This window comes from Grampus griseus, assembly GCF_964374135.1.
Source record: "Grampus griseus genome assembly, chromosome: 13".
Lineage (NCBI taxonomy): Eukaryota > Metazoa > Chordata > Mammalia > Artiodactyla > Delphinidae > Grampus > Grampus griseus.
Genome location: NC_139007.1, coordinates 70,787,290 through 70,806,662, shown reverse-complemented (window position 1 = coordinate 70,806,662; position 19,373 = coordinate 70,787,290). Strand labels below are relative to the sequence as shown.

At 35.7% G+C, this 19,373-nt stretch overlaps 1 protein-coding gene across 1 annotated transcript in view; it reads right to left on the bottom strand.

Moving 5' to 3' along the window:
* STXBP5 (syntaxin binding protein 5) overlaps positions 1-19,373 on the bottom strand; it is a 166,136-nt gene that overhangs the window by 119,399 nt on the left and 27,364 nt on the right. Inside the window, exon 4 of the mRNA XM_082669302.1 lies at positions 16,655-16,755. Coding sequence (XP_082525428.1) covers positions 16,655-16,755 — 101 coding nt within the window. The remainder of the gene's footprint in view (positions 1-16,654; positions 16,756-19,373) is intronic.

Genomic DNA, 19,373 nt, shown 5'->3' with positions numbered 1-19,373 from the left:
GCTTTAGGAATTATGAAAAATAAGACTGTGACTCTGATTAATACATAGGCACAAGCTCTGGAGTTAAACTGCCTGGATTCAATTTCAGCTCTGTCACTCACTAGCATGTGGCCTTCGGTAAACCATTCAGTCTCTCAGAGCCTCAGTTTCCAAGTGGTAAAGCACATCTACCTTAGTGTTCACCTGAGGATCAAATAAGACAAAGCATGGTAGATGCTTAAAATGGGGCCTGACACAGGTAAGTGCTCAATAAATGTTAGCTAATTATTATAAAAAACTAAGTGATACTCTACCAATTAGAAGTTATAGGGCAAATTTTAATGACATGAAGAAAATAAGGTACAATAATAGCATGCCAGATACAAAATGAACAATGCAATAAATATCATAAAAACAACTATTTCTGGTACTTCCTTGGTGGTCCAGTGGTTAAGAATCCATCTTCCAATGTAAGGGACAGGGGTTTGATCCCTGGTCAGGGAACTAGCTCCCACACGCGTGCCGCAACTAAGAGTTCGAATGCCACAACTAAGGAGCTGGCGAGCCGCAACTAAGGAGCCTGCCTGCCACAACTAAAACCCAGAGCAACCAAATAAATATTAAAACAGACAAAACCCAAATATTTCATTTGAAATGTACCTTAAACTAAAACATGAATAGAGCTCAAATATTCTGAAAATTCAAAAATAATTTCAAAATAAATAAGTCAAAATAATGACAGTTTGATTTTAAAAAATCAGAAATATCCAACTTCCTGATCTGTTCTGCTATTTTGCAATTTCCCATTATTCTTCAAAAAACAGTAGTTACTGGCTTAATACAATTACATGATCCATCTTTGATTTTAATACTAACAAAATTATTTAAATAATGTGTTTACAAAGTTTGAACTTATCTCCTTAAGGGCAGACATTTTGGATATATCATACAATATTTTCTGTTCCTAGCACAGCAATACCATACTGCAGCTGTTTCTCAAATATTTAAAGAAATGAAGAATAAATTTTTTACTGTTCAGAAAAATATCTAGAACTTTTCCCTAGGCTCACTTTTTCAATATGAGCTGCCATAGTAAGATTTTTTTCCCCAGTCAACTATAAAACCAACTTACATTGCTGGGAAATTTTAAGCAACTTTATGTTTTAATCTTTATCCTATTTGATATTTAACATATTAAGCAGGAACTTAAACTGTTTACTTACTGATCTGACACGAAGACTTTAATACTGTCCCTAGAATGAGTCTTGTACACTTTAAAAAAAAATACGCATCATAGGAGTGTATTTGTACAATGCACAACCAAATTTAAAAATTACTCTGTTACATTATTACCATCATTATTTGAGTCAACCGAGAAGGGGGAAAGTCAAATAGTTTTTACCACAATTAACTTGATAATTTATTAACTAGCAAATTTTTGTTGTTGTTTTGTTTTTTTGGCGGTACGCAGGCCTCTCACTGTTGTGGCCTCTCCCATTGCGGGGAACAGGCTCTGGACGCGCAGGCTCATCGGCCATGGCTCACGGGCCCAGCCGCTCTGCGGCATGTGGGATCTTCCCGGACCGGGGCACGAACCCGTGTCCCCCGCATCGGCAGGCAGACTCTCAACCACTGCGCCACCAGGGAAGCCCTTAACTAGCAAATTTTAATGGGTAATGAACAGGTTGGATTAGGAATATTGAGAAAAATAAAATTCCATGCTGCAATCAAATAAAATAATACCATGCCAGTGATTTAGGGAAAGGCCAATAAGAAAATGTGGTCCCCCAAAACATATTATTAAAAAAAGCAAGTCAATCAACATGCCCTACCAAGAACTGCAAGATTCTAAATTTGGGGCAATTTAATCAGTCAGTTACCAAAACATAAAACTGGTGGTTAACACAAACTAGACTTTACTTATTATAATTAAGAGTGTCTTTTCAATCTGTTATATAAACATGACCTTATTTCCTTGTTTACAAAATAAGAATCTTAGCCTCCTCTGTTGAAAATTGAGAATATATAACTAAGTAAGCTTTTATGTAATAATTAAATTGATGAAACTATTATATTGATTATTTAAAAGGAATAACGTATATTAGCAGACTTAAAACTATATACACAAATTAAAAACTATATACATATATTATGTACATGTCTGATACGTACACATATACATATAGAGAGATTTGTTGTTATTTAATGAATCTAAGAAAGTGATGCATGATAGAAATCTAATATTTTTCAGTAAAAGTAGTCATGAAACAGGGCTTCCCTGGTGGCGCAGTGGTTGAGAGTCTGCCAGCCGATGCAGGGGACACGGGTTCGTGCCCCGGTCAGGGAAGATCCCACGTGCCGCGGAGCGGCTGGGCCGGTGAGCCATGGCCGCTGAGCCTGCGCGTCCGGAGCCTGTGCTCCGCAACGGGAGAGGCCACAACAGTGAGAGGCCCGCGTACCGGCGGGGCGGGGCGGGAAGGGGGAAGACCGAAGGAAAACTTTTTAGGAATGCAAGTGCATGTATCATGAAGCTAAAACATTACCTTAGATTAAAAACAAATTCATGGACTTCCCTGGTGGCGCAGTGGTTAAGAATCCGCCTGCCAATGCAGGGGACACGGGTTCGATCCCTGGTCCGAGGAGACCCCACATGCCGCGGAGCGACTAAGCCCGTGAGCCACAACTACTGAAGCCCAGGTGCCTAGAGCCCGTGCCCCGCAACAAGAGAAGCCACCGCAATGAGAAGCCTGCGCACCGCAGTGAAGAGTAGCCCCCGCTCACCACAGCTAGAGAAAGCCCGTGTGCAGCAACGAAGACCCAACGCAGCCAAAAATAAATACATAAATAAATAAATTAAAAAACAAAAACAAAAAAACCCCAAATTCATGACTGTTGTTTTTCATGCACTTTTATTATAAAGATTAATTTTTATTTTAATGTGATAAAGATCATAATAAATGACAGTGACTTCAGTTTTTACTGATACCAGGAGACCACGTTAATTTAAGCTTATGTGCTGACATTATTAAGGCAAAAGGTTATACCAAAAATAATTTATAATACATATAGTTGAGATCACATGGAAAACATTAAAACTCCGTGAACACTAATAAGGTTATATATTATAAGAATGGCATATTAAATTGAGACTGATAAGGTACTTTAAAATGGACAGGTTAAGCCAAAAAAAGGGGGTGACTGAAACCAATATAACAGAAATACACAGATGATAAAGTTGCATTCCCTCAGTGTGTCACTAAATGGAGCTGCATTCTGAATCCCTATACTGGACTTAGACACAGATATACTTATCCTACTCAAAGCGTTACTGGGAACACGATAATTTTTATACTTGCTTGAAGGACTTTAAAAAAATGTATAACATGCTAAGTTTTAGGGAGTGATACGTATATCCTATTCACTATCCTTAGCAGCAGTTTTTCAAATACTATGTAGTCAACAAGCTCCATATTAGGAAGATTTACTATTACCAATTTTCTTTAGCAAAAGAACATGCACAGCCTCCTATGTTGACATTAATCATCCATAAGCAAGGGCATAATACACAGATGATTACAACTTTACAGTTTAATCCATAGAAAGAAATATGAACCAATAAGCTCTTCTACGTGCCTATACCACCATTGATCAGCCCGACATGACAGGAAATATGTCATCATTTTTATAGTCTCAGCAAAATCACACTATCTTGCACCTAATAAGTACTCAATAAATATTTGTTAAATGGACAAATGAACTATAAAAATTTGTGAGGATTTATTACGTTAATTAACAATCAGATATTCCTTTTTTTTTAAACATCTTTATTGGAGTATAATTGCTTTACAATGTTGTGTTAGTTTCTGCTGTACAAAAAAAGTGAATCAGCTATATGTATACATATATCTCCATATGCCATCCCAGCTTGCATCTCCCTCCCACCATCCCTATCCAGAGTTATCTTTCAAAGCCAAGAGAGGTCACACACACCATTATCTTACTTGAAACTCTAATGGCTTCCTACCTTCTACCATAATGCTTCTGAAGCAATATTTAGTGACACACTGTGGTACACATGTCTGAGAGAGGGGGTTATAGATGTAAAGTGTGCTGGATTTGGTCAACTGATATTCAGCAGCCTCTCCCATATCCTCCTACATGCCTTCTTGTACTGCAGATGCTAGAAAGCTAAAACCTACATTTACCAGACACTCCTACAACTGGAATTCTAGATGAAATTAAGTTTCTACTAACTGAATGTGCTTAAGATTTATAAGCAGAAGTGAGGCAGAGACCATCTTCCTGCTGTTTCCGCTGACAAGAATGTTCATGAAAACCTGAGAGGTAAGAGGCACTAAGACATAGCAGTGGGGACCAGATACAGCATTCCCAGATCTACTCCTTAGATGCACATGGTGAGACGCAGTTGTATGGCAGGAATATTAAGTTCTAAAACTCAATAGTTCTAGCACACTTCCAAACATTTTATAAACAGCTATATCCTTGAATTAAATCCCTTTATGCTAAAAATATCTACAGTGCTTTCTGTTCCTGTGTTGAACCCTGACTAATACAGCAAAGAAATATACCATATCTGCTACTTATCTATGATAGTTTATAGGAACCAAAAAAATACCCACTTATAATGTATCTTGTTCAGACAACATTATTCATTTAATGTTTTAAAGTTGGAAAAAGGTTAAGAATAACTTTCTTATAATCGCATAAAACGCTTTTCAAGAAGTAGACCTTGTCCTTGTTTCCAAAATTATCCTATCATTGTTAGACACCTAACAATGTCTAACAAGATACAGTTCCCAAAACACGTGAGACTGCTTTATGACTTAGTACATCTGAACATAATGGAAATTCCCTTTCCCCTTCGTCAGTGTAGGAAATTACTACTAACTCTATAAATCTGTTCATATGGGCTCCTTTGTAATGCTTTATCTAAAATTCCCCAAACATGTTGATATGTCCTTTTTCCGGTTAATCTTCAAAATTTCATAAGGAAATTTCACTACATTTATATCACGTTTTCCATTGCATTGTAATTCGTCATTTCATCTACCTTAGACAATTATAACTTCCGTATCTTTCTGGAATTGATGACAGTATTTGCATGAACCAGAATCCTAATCAATGTTTATCAAGTGAACTAATGCAAAAGAAAATAAAAAAGCAAATATTAGATACTTTTCTTAAATTAATTGTACCTTACACTGTTATTAGATGAAAATTTAAGTTTGCATCAATGAACATGGAAATATATTAAAACAGCAGTCAGCTGAAAGCAATTTATAAATCTGTTCAAAGGATTTCCTTTTTATTTGTAGTCCCACATATCTCTTCTGATAAACTGTCACAGCTACTTTAGAAAAATCTTCATCATATCTATAACACAGCAGTACAATGTAATAAATATTTTAAAAAATAAGCTTCAGAGATTTTCGAAGGTCATTTTACATTTGTATTGATTTACTATATGCTTTATCAATTACATCTCAATTTTTACAAAACATTTAAGAACTTTTGGAAATATGCCAAATAAATCATGGTATTAACCTTCCTTGTGAAATGAGACCTTACTGTAACATCATCAATGGCTATCAAAAAAACTGAGTATCAGTAAGTAAAACAGTAAATATCAAATAGGAAAACAGTATATGTCAACTACAGAAATAATAAATAACATCTGAAAAAAAACCCAAACAAACTGTTCCTTGTTGTATGGGGGGTTTCTTTAAGTTCTGTTTTCAATGATATTACCTTGAGGAATGAAGATGAGAGTGTTTTTATATAACAAATGCTATGATAAACAAAAGCAATCTGGTACTCATCAGCAACTGTTAGCTATATTTTTTTTCCATTTCTATATTAGATTGCTCTTTACTGTTTGGATAGGTATACTCTATATATCTTCCAGTCTATGGCTTGATTATTAAAGAAGTTTCTCTCTCTCTGTGTATATATATACACACACACATAAATATTACCCTATTTGTACATTTATGCAAACTTACTATCTCAGTCATTTTTTATTAGTTTTTATTATGTTTGTCTCCTTTAAAATTTACTCTTTCCATAAGTCATATTAACAGCCTGGAACAACATATTCTTCCATATTTTTTCTCCGTGTTCATTAAATACACATAAGACAACATAAATTTGGGGTGGGGAGGGAGTCATTGTTTTTAAAAAGAGTTCTGTACAAATTATTCTGAATCTTGTGTTCTTATGCATCAGCACCTGGTGGATGGCGTTTGTCTTTTAACTTTATGGTAAGTGTGCTTGTTGTACAGAACTTTTAATCCTTTCCTTTTTAGCTTGTGAGTTTGTTTGTATGCTATTTAAGCACACCTGGCTCAGGTCTTACAGATATTCCCTGTGTCACTTTCTTACAAGTTTTAATTTTTCTGTGTCCATTTCGCATTTAAGTCTTTAACTGGCTTGCAATTTACTTCACTTATGAGGTAGGGACCACTTTTCCTTATTTAGATAAGAGTTGTCACAGCATCTTTTGTTTATTGCATTCTTTTTGTTTGTAATGCCACCTCTGTCATATATCAAGTGTGTGTGATCTCGCTCTATTCATATACGTGTTTCTGGAGTCCATTTACTGTGTTTTCATTCATTTCTCTTTCTCTTGTAATCACTGTACCATTTTAATTTCTATACCTTTATAATAATTTTTGATATTTAATAAAATAAGCCCCATCATCTTTCTTTTTCAAAACTGTCCTGGTTGCTCTGAGCCTTTCTTTTTTCCAAATGAATTTTAGATCAGCTTATTTCCAAATGAATTTTAGATCAGCTTATTAAGTCCAATGAACAATGGTGTTAAAATTTAGATTGAAATACTACGGAATTTATAGATTTGGAGAGGAGTGACATTTTAAAACTTGAGTATTCCTTCCTGTGAAGCTCTCCATTTGTTTAAATCTTCTTTTATTCCTTCAATAAAGTTTTAGCACTTTCTCCACACATATCGTATACATTTTTGCTAGTGTTATTTCTAGGAACACTGTAACCTTTGTTGCACGATCTGTGCTTTTTTTCCCTTTTCCTTCCATTTACTTTCAAACTTTGTGTAATTATGCTTTATGTATATCTTTTATAAACAGTTTAATAGATGTATTTTGTTGTTTTTTAATCCAATCTCAAAATCTCAGTAGATGATTTTAGTATATTTACAATGATTTTCATTACTGATATAGTTGAACTAAGTTTTTAACCTTATTTAAACATCCTTTTTCTTTCTATCATTTTATCTCTTTTCCTGACCCTTATTTATTTTCTTCATTTCCTTCTCTAATGGTTTTAATATTATATATTTTCTATCTTAGCAGTTACTCTTACACTTCTAAGACACATCTAACTTTACAGCTTCCTAACAAAGTCTGAACGAATGAGTATTGCAGGGGGCTTAGTGTCAGATAAATGTTATAGTTTTTGAGTTCTTTCATAGCTGACAAAGTTAGAATATAGCTCAAAAAGGTATTTCTAATTTTATTGGTTATGTCAGAAGTTAGACCTTTCAACCTAAAGATATTTTAGCTCCACAAAACTTTCTTCACTTGTGCCTCTGATCACTACTTCTCTCCCCATTGTTCTGTTTTCTCCCATCTTCTCCACCCAAAAGATCCCTGCAATTCTTGGGCTGAAATCTCCATCTTCTGCCTTTATCTTATCACTGTCTCTATCATATTCACCCCATTGCTCTAAAGTATTTTTATTTTTAAGCAAATTACAATAAATAAATTTTAACTTTAAGTTAGACTAAAGAGAAGGATAGATAAAAATCAACAAATTAGGTATCAATAAGAGGTAAGAATAAAATGAATAAATCCACAAACTACTTCATTTGGAAGACAGAGAAACAGAACAACTTCTGATAAATCATATTAGAAATATGTTAATACAAAGTGAGAAAGGAAAGATAGAAAATACAAAAGTAAATTTAAGTACACAAGAATACAGTGGGATACAAGCCTCTCATCTTAATGAAATTCATCATACTCTGAATCATGAAATTTATTCAAGAGGAAAACAAAAAGGATCAATAACCATAAATGAAACTGAATATATTTAAAGTATGTACAAAAAAAATTCTAGCCCTGAAAGGTTTAAGTATACTCTGAAAATATTCAGAAAATAGATAATTCCTCTATTAATTTCTCTGACCTAGAACAGGAAGACAGAAAGGTTACTCAATTCTTTAATATGAGGGAAGGATGCCCTGCTACCAAAATTGGAATATAACGTTTTCCTGTTATTGTCAATCTCACGAACAGAAGTAAAAACCCTGAAGAATATATTAACAATCATATTTAACAATATAAAATAATTTTCAACTTTATTCAAAAAATTTCACAGGCATACAAGAATGCTTAGTGTTAGGAAATCTATTAATGTCATAGATTAAATCAATATGGAAAAGGGAAGTGAAAAATCACATGATAATCTAAAAAGATGTTATAAAGGCATTCAATTAAAATTTAACTTCCATAATTGACCACCAACTCATAGGGGGGAAAATTCTATCTTAAATCTACATCCTATATTATGCTTAACAGTAAAACCCTAGAAGCAGTATTATTAAAATTATTACAAAGAAAAAGATACTTGCTATCAACAATATCATTGAACACTGTTCTGGAAATTCTTGCTAATACGGTAAGGCAGGAAAATGAAAAATAAAATTTTCACTTTCATTTTGAAAATCCCTGCCAAATTATTACAGATGGAAGTCTGCTGTACCTCACAGGCATGCTGGTTTAGGAAAAAGAAATACACTGCTCAAAGCTCTATTCTCCCATCTCACTCTTTTTACAAAAAAAGAAAAAATTTAAAAGCTCTGCTATGAGCCAAAGACCAAATAGCACTCCAAGGGTAATCAAACAACCTAGCCAGTTTTGGATTAGTGAGAGGAATAAAGATTATATATAAAGTTAGTTGGAGCAAATACTCTTGTTGTTTTTTCTGTTTGAAGACTCTCCTTCTTAGAACCTATCTCCCAGGTAATTAACACAGTCTGTGGAGGATCATGCCTTCTAGAAAAAAGAGATTCCCCTCTGTTTCTGCAACGGCAATGTGGTACCAATCAAACATTTTTTATTGAGCATTTACTAGATGTCAGGCATTGAGACTGCTGCTGAGAATAAAATAAGGAAAATACTTACCATTTATTTTCTAATCGAGAAGATAATCAAGAAACCAAGGCAATAAGAGTAAGAATGGTATGTGCTATTTTAGGGAAAGAACACCATACTGTGGGGTAATACAAAACCTAGTCTTGGGAACTTACAGAAAAACCTGTAAAGGAAATGACAAGACTTCAAAGATGAACAGGCATTAGCCAGCCATGGAAAGAGAATCCTAAGTGTCTTCTGAGCAGGGAGATCAGCTCATACAAATAAGCAGGAGAGAGGATAGTTCATTAAAAAACTGAAAAGCCAGGGTGGCTGGACTATAATCATAAAGAGAGGGAGAAATATAGTGAAATAAAATTATGGTGACTAAAAAGAAGAGTCACAGATCTTGCAAGATCTTTTAGGGAATGTTAAATATTTAAGTTTCAACTTCATTTTGAAGGCAGTGAAAAGTACAGTGGACATTGGTTGTTTATCTACCTACCATGCACTCTTCAGTCCACTTCCCCTAATATTAGTTAGATGTTCATTAGGGTGCCTGTATCTTACCCAAGTTACCTGTATATTCATACTTTGGGAGACACTTAAACCATACTGAATTCCAGAGATAAGCCAAACCAGGCAGGGCAATTCCATGTACTTGCTGCCATTTTAAGTCAGATAATCCAAGTCTAAAGCCAATTAGATATATTCCCTCTATGAAGGTCAACTGATTTGGGATCTCAATTACATCTGCAAAATCCCTCCACAGCAGTACCTTGATTGGAATTGAATACTTAGGAGAAGATGTGTGTTTACCAGGGGGGTAGGACTCTTGGGGATCATCTTAGAATTCTGCCTCTAATAGTCTTCCCTTTACCCTCCAAAGATTCAATCCCTCCATTCACCCATCTCAATATTCCCAAAGTCTCAACCAATCACAACATTAATTCAAGTCCAAAATCTCAAAATCTCAGCTCAAAAATTCCAAATCTCATCGTCTAAATTTGTTGCAGATGAGGGTCCTCCGTGTTACCATTCAGTATAGATAGATCTTGGGCAAAATTCCACTCCATCCCTGGACCTCTGAAACTGAAGAGACAGATTATCTGCCCCCAACACTCCAAGCATTCAATGGTTGGACAGGCATAGGATAACAATTGTAGAAATTCCTGTTCAAAATGAAAAAAAGTGGAAGGTAAAAAGGACTCCATAACAGTTTTGAAATCCAGGTGGGCAAATGTTGGATTTGTCTTAATTAGCTTCAAGGCCTGGGAATAAGCCTCTGTGGCTCTCAGTTCTGCCCTGTTAATCATCCTTTTTCATGAAAGACAGCAATTGTTTACAGCTGAGTACTTTTATGGGCCTGATTCCGGATGCAGCCTCCTCTCACAACGTACTCTGTTTCTTTAAGTCCCAGCTGGCAATGTTTCTGCTGTACAACTTTCTCAAGAAACTTGTGGGTCTTGAACACATTTCACTGGGTCTTCTGCATTAGCAAAAGTCACACCCACAAATCTTTTGGAGATAACACCTTCTCTATCTAGGCTGCTGCTGAGAGGCCTGAGGGATGATACTCAAACTTCCTACAGGCTATCTGGTTGAGAAGATCTGTAGATCTTCTGTAGAAGATCTGTAAGATTCTCAATATCTTAAAAGAGCCCTTTATGTGATTAAATACTTTGACCTTTTGGTCTATAGAAGATTTTTAGTGAAAAGTTGTTCAGCCACACCCTCTTGTTTTTCCCTATGCCACACTTTCAGAAGCAATCTCCCTTTTGCCATATAGATCAGGGTAAGAATTTCCCAAATCATCAAGTCCTGGTTCATTTAATGATTCTTCCATCAATTTATTTCTCTCCTCTTGCATTTTACTATAAAGCAGCAAGAAAAAGTCAGATCACACTTCCAAGCCTTTCCTTGGAAATCTCCTCAGCTAAATATACAAGTTAACACTTATACATTGTGCAAGAGACACTTCCTTTAAGCTTCCTGCCACTATATAACAAGGAACTTCCTCCAATTTCCAAAATCATGTTCCTCTCTTCCTTCTGAGCTCTCTCTGGCAGCAGTCTCCAAGTCCAGAGTCCTGCAAACAGCCTGTCAAAACAATTTAGGCCTCTCTATCATGTTTCCTCTGCTCACTGCCCAATTCCAAAGTGATTCCTACATCTGTAGGTATTTGTTACAGGTATCTCCTCCTTCCATATCTTTTTATACCTGAGTACATTATAAAGCCCTTGTGCTACTAGGCCAGTCTCTTTGACTGTCTCTAATTCCCTTGTCAGGATTTCTTAGTTATTAATTTACTCTAGGAAGTTATCCAACATTTCCTGACTTTCACAGTCTCAAGGCCATCAAATCAAAAGTTTTTTCTCTGAACCCTGAGAATGTTTGTTTCCTTTTTAAATTTTCTCTCAGTATGTGGTTCTCTACACTTAAAATTCCCAAGGTGACTCATCATTTCCATATCAACAAGCAACTCTTTTGTGGATTAGAATTAGTCTGGAGTAGTAGACCCCTCTGCCTGCCTTCCTAACAAGCCTGGATATCATTCCATTCCTTTGTTCCAGTCCTGAATTTCCTCTCACCAAATCGTTCTCATTTCTAATGCTTGTATACTTTTCATTAACCTGCTTGCAAAGAAAAATATTTTGCCATTACCACAAAAACTGTAATTCTAGGTGTAGAATCTGTTCCAAGATTATGATTTTTTTCTTGTTAAATACGTGAATGAATTAATTCAAAAGCTTTGGAAGACGTGTGTAGACTTTTGAGGGCCGATAGCTAGCTAAATTCTCTTTTACAGCTATGCCCTGTTCTTGTGCAGACTAAGCAAACTGTAAGCCTCACAAATATGCAAAACACAGTATTTAGGTAGTATCATAATAAGAATATCATGGGACAAATTAAGTTTTTGTTTCTACATTATTTTATCTATGCTACTAAGAAAATCTGATGACTCGGCAGCAGTCAGTTCCTGAAGTACCTTATAAGCACCAACTCTCCCAACTGCTGTGTTGTTATCTGAATGGATTACTCCTTTTATCAGGTTTTCTTTTTCCCCTTTAGAGGACTTTGGACATTGATGCTCCATTGATAATTATTAAGATGAAATTTTGATTATTAATGGATTATTAATCCATATACTACTGTATTTTCCTAACCATTAGTTTAGAATGCATGCATGCTTATTTTATTCCCTAAACCAATAGATGTATCTATCATCAACTGAAAAAGCTTAAGTCAGAGTAAATAAACTGTAACTCAGAGTGTTAGAGTAAAAGAAAACATACCTTTAAAAGAAATGTATTGGTTTCAATATACAGACTCAGCAATTCAGGGGTCTAATATATTTATGGAGAAAAGATTCTATCTTCTGAAATTTCACTTAGGGAATAGTAAGTCCTAAATAGGAAAGCCCAGATATATAGTTTATTCTTATTTAAAAACTGTTATGCAAAAATTTAACATGGATAAGAATATTGGTCATGCTAATTCAAGGTGATGAAGAAAGACTAGCTGACAGTTGTAGTTGCTTTTAAACCCACAACTTCCTCCAATTAAACTTCCTTTAAAGGAAAAAAAAACATAGAAGCTAAATGGAACATATTCTGATAAGGCAACTGCCAGATAGAATTTTACGTGTCAAATTCAGTTTCTACCAAAACCAACACACAAAGCAGTGAAGTAACGTCTAAATTCATGTAGTTAAACCAAGACTTGAGACTCCAATTTCTATATTTTTTTCTTAAAAACCATAAAAGTGAAATTCTGTCAAAATATCCATATCACATGGTTGCATAACAGTGTGAACACTACTGAACTGTGCACTTAAAAATGGTTAAGAGAGTAAACTTTATGTTACGTATATTATAGCACAATTTTTTTAAAACCAGAAAAAAACCTACATTATGAAAAAATACAGTTTAAATCATTACAATTTCTATTTATGTGAATTTCTACTAAAATAAGAGAATTTAACTAGTTATTAAAATAAGACAACATTACAATAAAATCTCTGAATTATTTAACACTTGTTCAGAATGTAATAAAACTGGTTTATAAAATTTTCATATTTCTCCTCCCTTTCTTAGTTTCAGAAATAAAAATGCAAATAGCATAAAAATGAAATAGAGTAACTTAACTATTAAGTTAGCCCAAATCCACTGTGGAATGAGGGGAAAACTAACTAGGCTACTGCTTATTGTACTTCAATGTCAACAATAAAAATAAGCTGCGTGGTAGTTATTACAAGTATTCACAAAGATTCTAGCTCTTTTCCTTCTTGGTTAGATGAGTAAAACTAGGGATGGCCATGGGACTTGCTCTGGGCCAAGAAATGCGAGTGGAAGAGATAGTATCACTTCCAGGCAGAAGCCTTAAGAGCCAACACATGCTTCACCATATTCTTTTTCTGTCTGCTTCAGTGACTGGTAATATTGTAAAGACTGGCTGTTCCTCAGCCAGGATTCTGGAATACAACTGATAATGAAAAGGAAGAGAGTTCCAGCAAATCCACAAAGAACATACAGCATAAGTAAAAATAAACTGTTGCTCTTTTAAGTCTTTCAGATTTTGAGTATTCTGTTACCACAGCATAACACCAGACTATCCTGATACAGATATAAAAACTGCATGCAAGGCAGCTGTGTAAAGAAAAGAATGGATTTCTACAAATGAGAGAGATGGAAGGATGGGCAGGAAGTGACAGGCTTCTATCCCTCCCCTGCCTGGGGCAGCTGCTCCAACAGAAGGCTTCCATCAGAGTACTGATTACAGGGCATTAGGAAAAGTCGTGAATGACAGAGAGTTCAGGGTGAGGGGCAGAATAAGCCTTGCCACCATAGGCAGGTTGCTAGAGCTGGAGGAAAGCCTCTACTATGCCTTCCCCTCCCAACCTGTAACCAGGTGCTGAGGAAAAGTAGGCTCCGCCCAAATGCCACCTCTCTCCTTCTTGCCATTTGAGGAAATCTGAACTTTAGTCTTGAGAGAATATAACAAGGTTCATCCATGAGGCATCAGGCCCATTTCTTAGCATGCAAGTACAAAAGCTGCCATACAAGTCTGTAGCCATCCTAGAGGATTTCATCCAAAGAAGATACTCAAGGACCAAGTTACTCATGCTACAGTTTCTTGTTTCTTGTGGTCCTAATAAAGGCCGAGGAGGAGCTCAACTTTGAACAGAATCAACTAGTTTCTGCTGGTGAGGTGGGTAAAGTGTATTACAGAACTCAAAACTGGGAACTCCATCAGTTCATTTCATTTGTAACTTTTAGGATCACCTCATACAATTGTACAGGCTGTGGCCTGAATAACAGCACCCAACCAAGGAGGGGAGTGGTGGACTCTGAAGCTGCATCCACCAAGAAGGGCTACTTTTTTGTATTTCACACAAAGGTGCCTTCTGTTTGTCAAGATATGTGCCTACAGGTACCTTAGAGACTAGCTTACTGTTCCTTATCCACATTTATCAGAATTTCTTGGAGACCATCCTTAGGGGTACTCTAGAGGAGACTTACTATGTACCAGACAATCATGGGACTGACCACTCTGGAACTCCTTGAGGTATGATCCTTCCTGAAGATTACCATGATGACCTGCAGTGTATGTTTGTGAACTTGGACCACATAGTGCCACATTCCTGTGTCTCAATGAGGAATATGGGCACGCCACTGGAGAATATTCTTTTACTAGAATTCTACATCCTGGAAGAAACCCTTCAGTGGATGGTGGTTTAAGAGAACTTCTACAGCACTACACCAATCAAATGACACCACTCTGATGTGCTAGAGCACAGGTTTTCTTAACTTTGATACTTGATATTTTGGACCAGACAATTCTTTGTTACGGAATGGGGGGCTGTCTTGCGATTTCTAACATATTTGACAGTAGCCCTGTTTTTATCTACTAGATGCCATTAGCACTGCTCGCCCACCCCCAACTCCCAACTGTATAAAAAAATGTCTCCAGACATTGTCAAATGCCCTCTGGCGGGTAAAAATGCACCAGGTTGACAACAACTCTGCTAGATCTACACTTCCATTTCCAGTATGAGACTGACGGCAAGAAGATAGGTACTGGGACTAAGATGCCCACCACTATTTCCACCAGCCCTATGGCATTTGAGGCTGATGGAGGGCTCCCCTTGAGATCCCACTGGCAAACAGACAAAGAAACTCTGCCCAGCAAGTTGAGATAGCCTTACTCCCATCAGGCAGAAAAGAATGAACCTTGACTTTTTGCTTGCTTTTCCTCCCCTATCTCATCCCTCCCTCCTTCCATTAACCCCTCCTTCTACTTCTCCTAGAAGTAGAACCATGATTCCAAGCCACTTAGATGATTTATCTTCCCAGACAAGATGTAGCCCAATAGCAAACTTTGCTACTGACCCCCTGCCAGCTCTGGCCTGGCATACAATGTAGACATGCCCTGACGTTGGCCAGAAAAGTCTGGATTGCTATATTCCCAGCAGCCTCTTTAGCTTGCCTACTTTAGAAAGCCACTGTGGGCAGAAGCCCAGGCTCACAAACAGACTGATCAGTTTATACAACCTGAATGGATTGATATTTATCAAAACAGGGACATGGCCTGATCCTTGGACATGGATTGGGTAGTCTAATGCCTGCCTTCCCCCAGGCAAGGCCTGACACTAACTCCACTGCATTTAGATACTAGCTAGACTTCTTAACCTTAACACACAAACACACATCAAAAATATATCTCATAAGCAATGGGGGAGGGGGGGACTATATTCCTTACTCATAGTTCATGCCAAAGTTAGTTCCATATGAATCAAAGTTTAAGCATAAAAATGCAGCTATAAGAGCACTATAAAATATGGGAGAACGTTTAATAAAATTGGAGTGAAAATGGCCTTTCCAATCAAAGCACAAAACTCAGATCATGTGAGAGATTTCTTTGATCAAGTCGTTCCACGTCTACAAATCTATCTTACAGATATACTTGCATAAGTGGACAAAGAAATATATGTAACATCACAGAGCATAATGAACAGCAGGCTGAAAATGATATGTGTCCACTTATATCAAATCCAGTCCTGGATATATCAAACGTCCAGTCAATTGATGAAGTCTGACTGAATAAAATATGGCACTTCGATACAATGAAATATCATGCAGTTATGAAAATGACTAAAGAAGATTTAAATATACCAATATGAAACGACCTATCAGATATATTGCTAAGTGAACACAAGTTACAGAAAGAATATGTAATGCCTTCCCTTTTATGCAAATAAAATAGCTATATGGAGAGATTTCTGCTTATGTATACAGACTGTAAGTATTTCTAGAAGGACACAAAAGAAATTTATGTGGGTGCCTCTGGAGAGGAAGATGGGTCTGGAAAGGAAGGAAACTTGATTTTTATCGTATATGCTTTGAAGTTTTTGAATTAGTTTTTAGATTGTGCATAAAATCCATTACAGAAAAATGAAATTAAAGAATAAAATTCAAAGGAAAATTTCAAAAAAGAATAGCAAATAACATATATATATATAAAATAACTGAGAAAATTCTTACCTTTCTCTGCAAAATTTAAGTGAATGTAGTATGGCAGGTCTCTTTTGACGTAAATTCCATAAATGTAAGGTGTCATCAGCCAAGGCACTCACAAGAGCTCCCTTAAAAATAAAGTGTAATATATTTTATATAGAATACATTTACACACATTAATGCTACTAAAGAGCTACCAAAAAAATCTTCCCAAATTTCAAAACTCTCTGCCAGTAGATTTAGTTCTGAGAAACATTTGCCTCACCCAAATTCTAAACAGCAGATGTAAAAGAGTGTATCATGTGTATACGTATGTATAAAAATTGTTTCAACTTCAACAATTTAAAGTATAATTTAACCTTATTAACTAAAAGTGTACTAGGATCTAGTTGGATATAGTTATAGTTGATAACTAGCTATGTAAAATTAGAAGTCAGACTATAAGTTACTTGGTCCCTATAGTTCATCCTTCCTTGACTACATGATATGAAGTAACCTTCCCATTTTATTTGCCTTAAGACAAATCCTTATGAATCCTTATGAATGTACTCTGCTTGGATCATAATTCTACTACTAGAATGATATGGAAAACAAAAATAGCATTCAGCACTGTATAATTTCAGTGTCCAAAGGGCTGAAAAATCTGACTAATTTAGAAAGTTAAAACAGCTGATACTATTAAATACTATTAAGTCTGGAGAAGAAAACCCTTGGCAGTATTTGAGAATCATGCAGGGGGCTCAGTCTCACCCCAGACCTGACAAACCAGAAATTTCAGAGCAAGGATCATTGCAGGTGTATTTTTAAAAATCTCCAGAGGTGATTCTGATGTATGAATAGGATTAAGAATCTATAGGCTAAGGCTGATTTATTAAGACATATGAATGTTTTTCCTCAAAAGAGGAAGATACTCCTTATCTGCACTGAGAGAATAAGACAAAAGACGCAACACGAAGAACTTTAATTTCAAAAAAAGATTTGCAATTCCAGTCCTTTAGGTTATTATGAGAAATCTTAAAATTTCCCTCTTTTAAAATAGGAGAGTTTCTCATTTATCTAAGAGAAAATATCTTTTATATTTATATCATTTATCTAAAATAGCTCTGAAGACAAGATTTACATTAAATGATCTCTCCAAGTGCTTTCCAATTTGAAATTCTATGAGGGCTCCTCTACTGTGTAACTCCTATTGCTACAACATGACTATTGGAAAACAGAAATATAGGAAGCCCACATACCCTTCCTTTCACTAGAAAGCATCCTCTTATCTCTATCACTTTGAAGCAGAGAAACTAAAAGGATTCAGAGTATCAAAGCTTTGTACTCTTCATTCTTACTTCCAGCAGTTTCAGACCAGGTCATCTTCTTTCTCAAGGTGTTTGCCCCATCTTTGTATTTCAAGGAAGAAGAGAAGATGTGGGGCCAAAATGGCAATCATAGCTGACTGCCTGCGGTGGCTCACTTACCTACATGTGCTTTTCCAAAACTGAAAGCAAACAGCTACTCCCAGTTGTCAGATTCCCACAGCCATCACCATGTAAATATTCATATTCTGCTAAGCATTTTTTAAAAACTGTCATTTTTAAGTACTTAAAAATGTAACATTTAAGCATGTAAAATAACAGTCATAGCAAAGAACTTTATGATAAATTCTGTAGAAAAGCAGCTTGTGTTATGAATAATGAGAGCATCAACTAGTTAAGATTTCTAAAATTTAGGCATATAAGTATCTATTTGCAATGTGTTATTTACATTGGCTCATACTGCTTAAAAAAAAATAATCTCAACACATGTATAAAGATGGAGAATAGGTTAGTGGTTGCCAGGGCTTAGGGACTGAGAGCAGGAGGGGGTGCAATTAATTATAAAGGGATAGCCTGAGGGCATGACTTCACGGTGATGGGACCGATCTGTAATCTTGTTCCTGCTGGTCATTACACGAAATGTATGCAGGGAATAAAACTGCATGAAACTATGCACACATACACACAATGAGTGCATGTAGAAACTGGTGGTGAAATGTAAATAAGGTCTGTAGTCTAGTTAAGAGTATTGTATTGATGTCTTTCTCTTGGTTTAATATTTTACTATTGTTACATAAAAGTTACTATTGGGGGAAATGGGGGAAGGGTACATAGGACCTCTCTATTCTGAAACTAATTGCCAGTCTAATTATTTCATAATAAAATTTTTTTTTAAAAAAAGGAAAAATAATCTCACATATGGATTCAACAACTTTCTACACTGTGATATTTTTATGTGTATTTTAACATTTTACGATGTCTATTATTCAGCTCTACACAGAATACTGAAGTTTTTAAACACTTCCTCTGACCCTGAAAAACCTACACGATTGCATATCATTTGGATCAGTTTTACTAAAATTTTTATATTACCCTCTTTAACTCTTTACATCAATACTGCCTCTCTTAAATCCTCTGATATGAACAAAAGATTTATCAAAAGCCGAAAGTATCAAGTATTTTTTTTTCTCTCATATACATCTAGAAATTTATTCCATGAAACCCAAGGACTTAGGGGCAAAAAGAATGCCCACAAATTATCCTCACATCTAAGTATAGCAGAATCTTTCCTAGAGTAATTTTTCTTCTAGCTTTTCTAGCTTCTAGCTTTTCCTTCTAGCTTTTTTCCTTCTAGCTTCTCCTGCCTGTCACTACTTGCAGTAAACATCTACTGTCAGAGCTGCTCATACTTTTTTAAGACATGCAAACACATTGTTTACTCT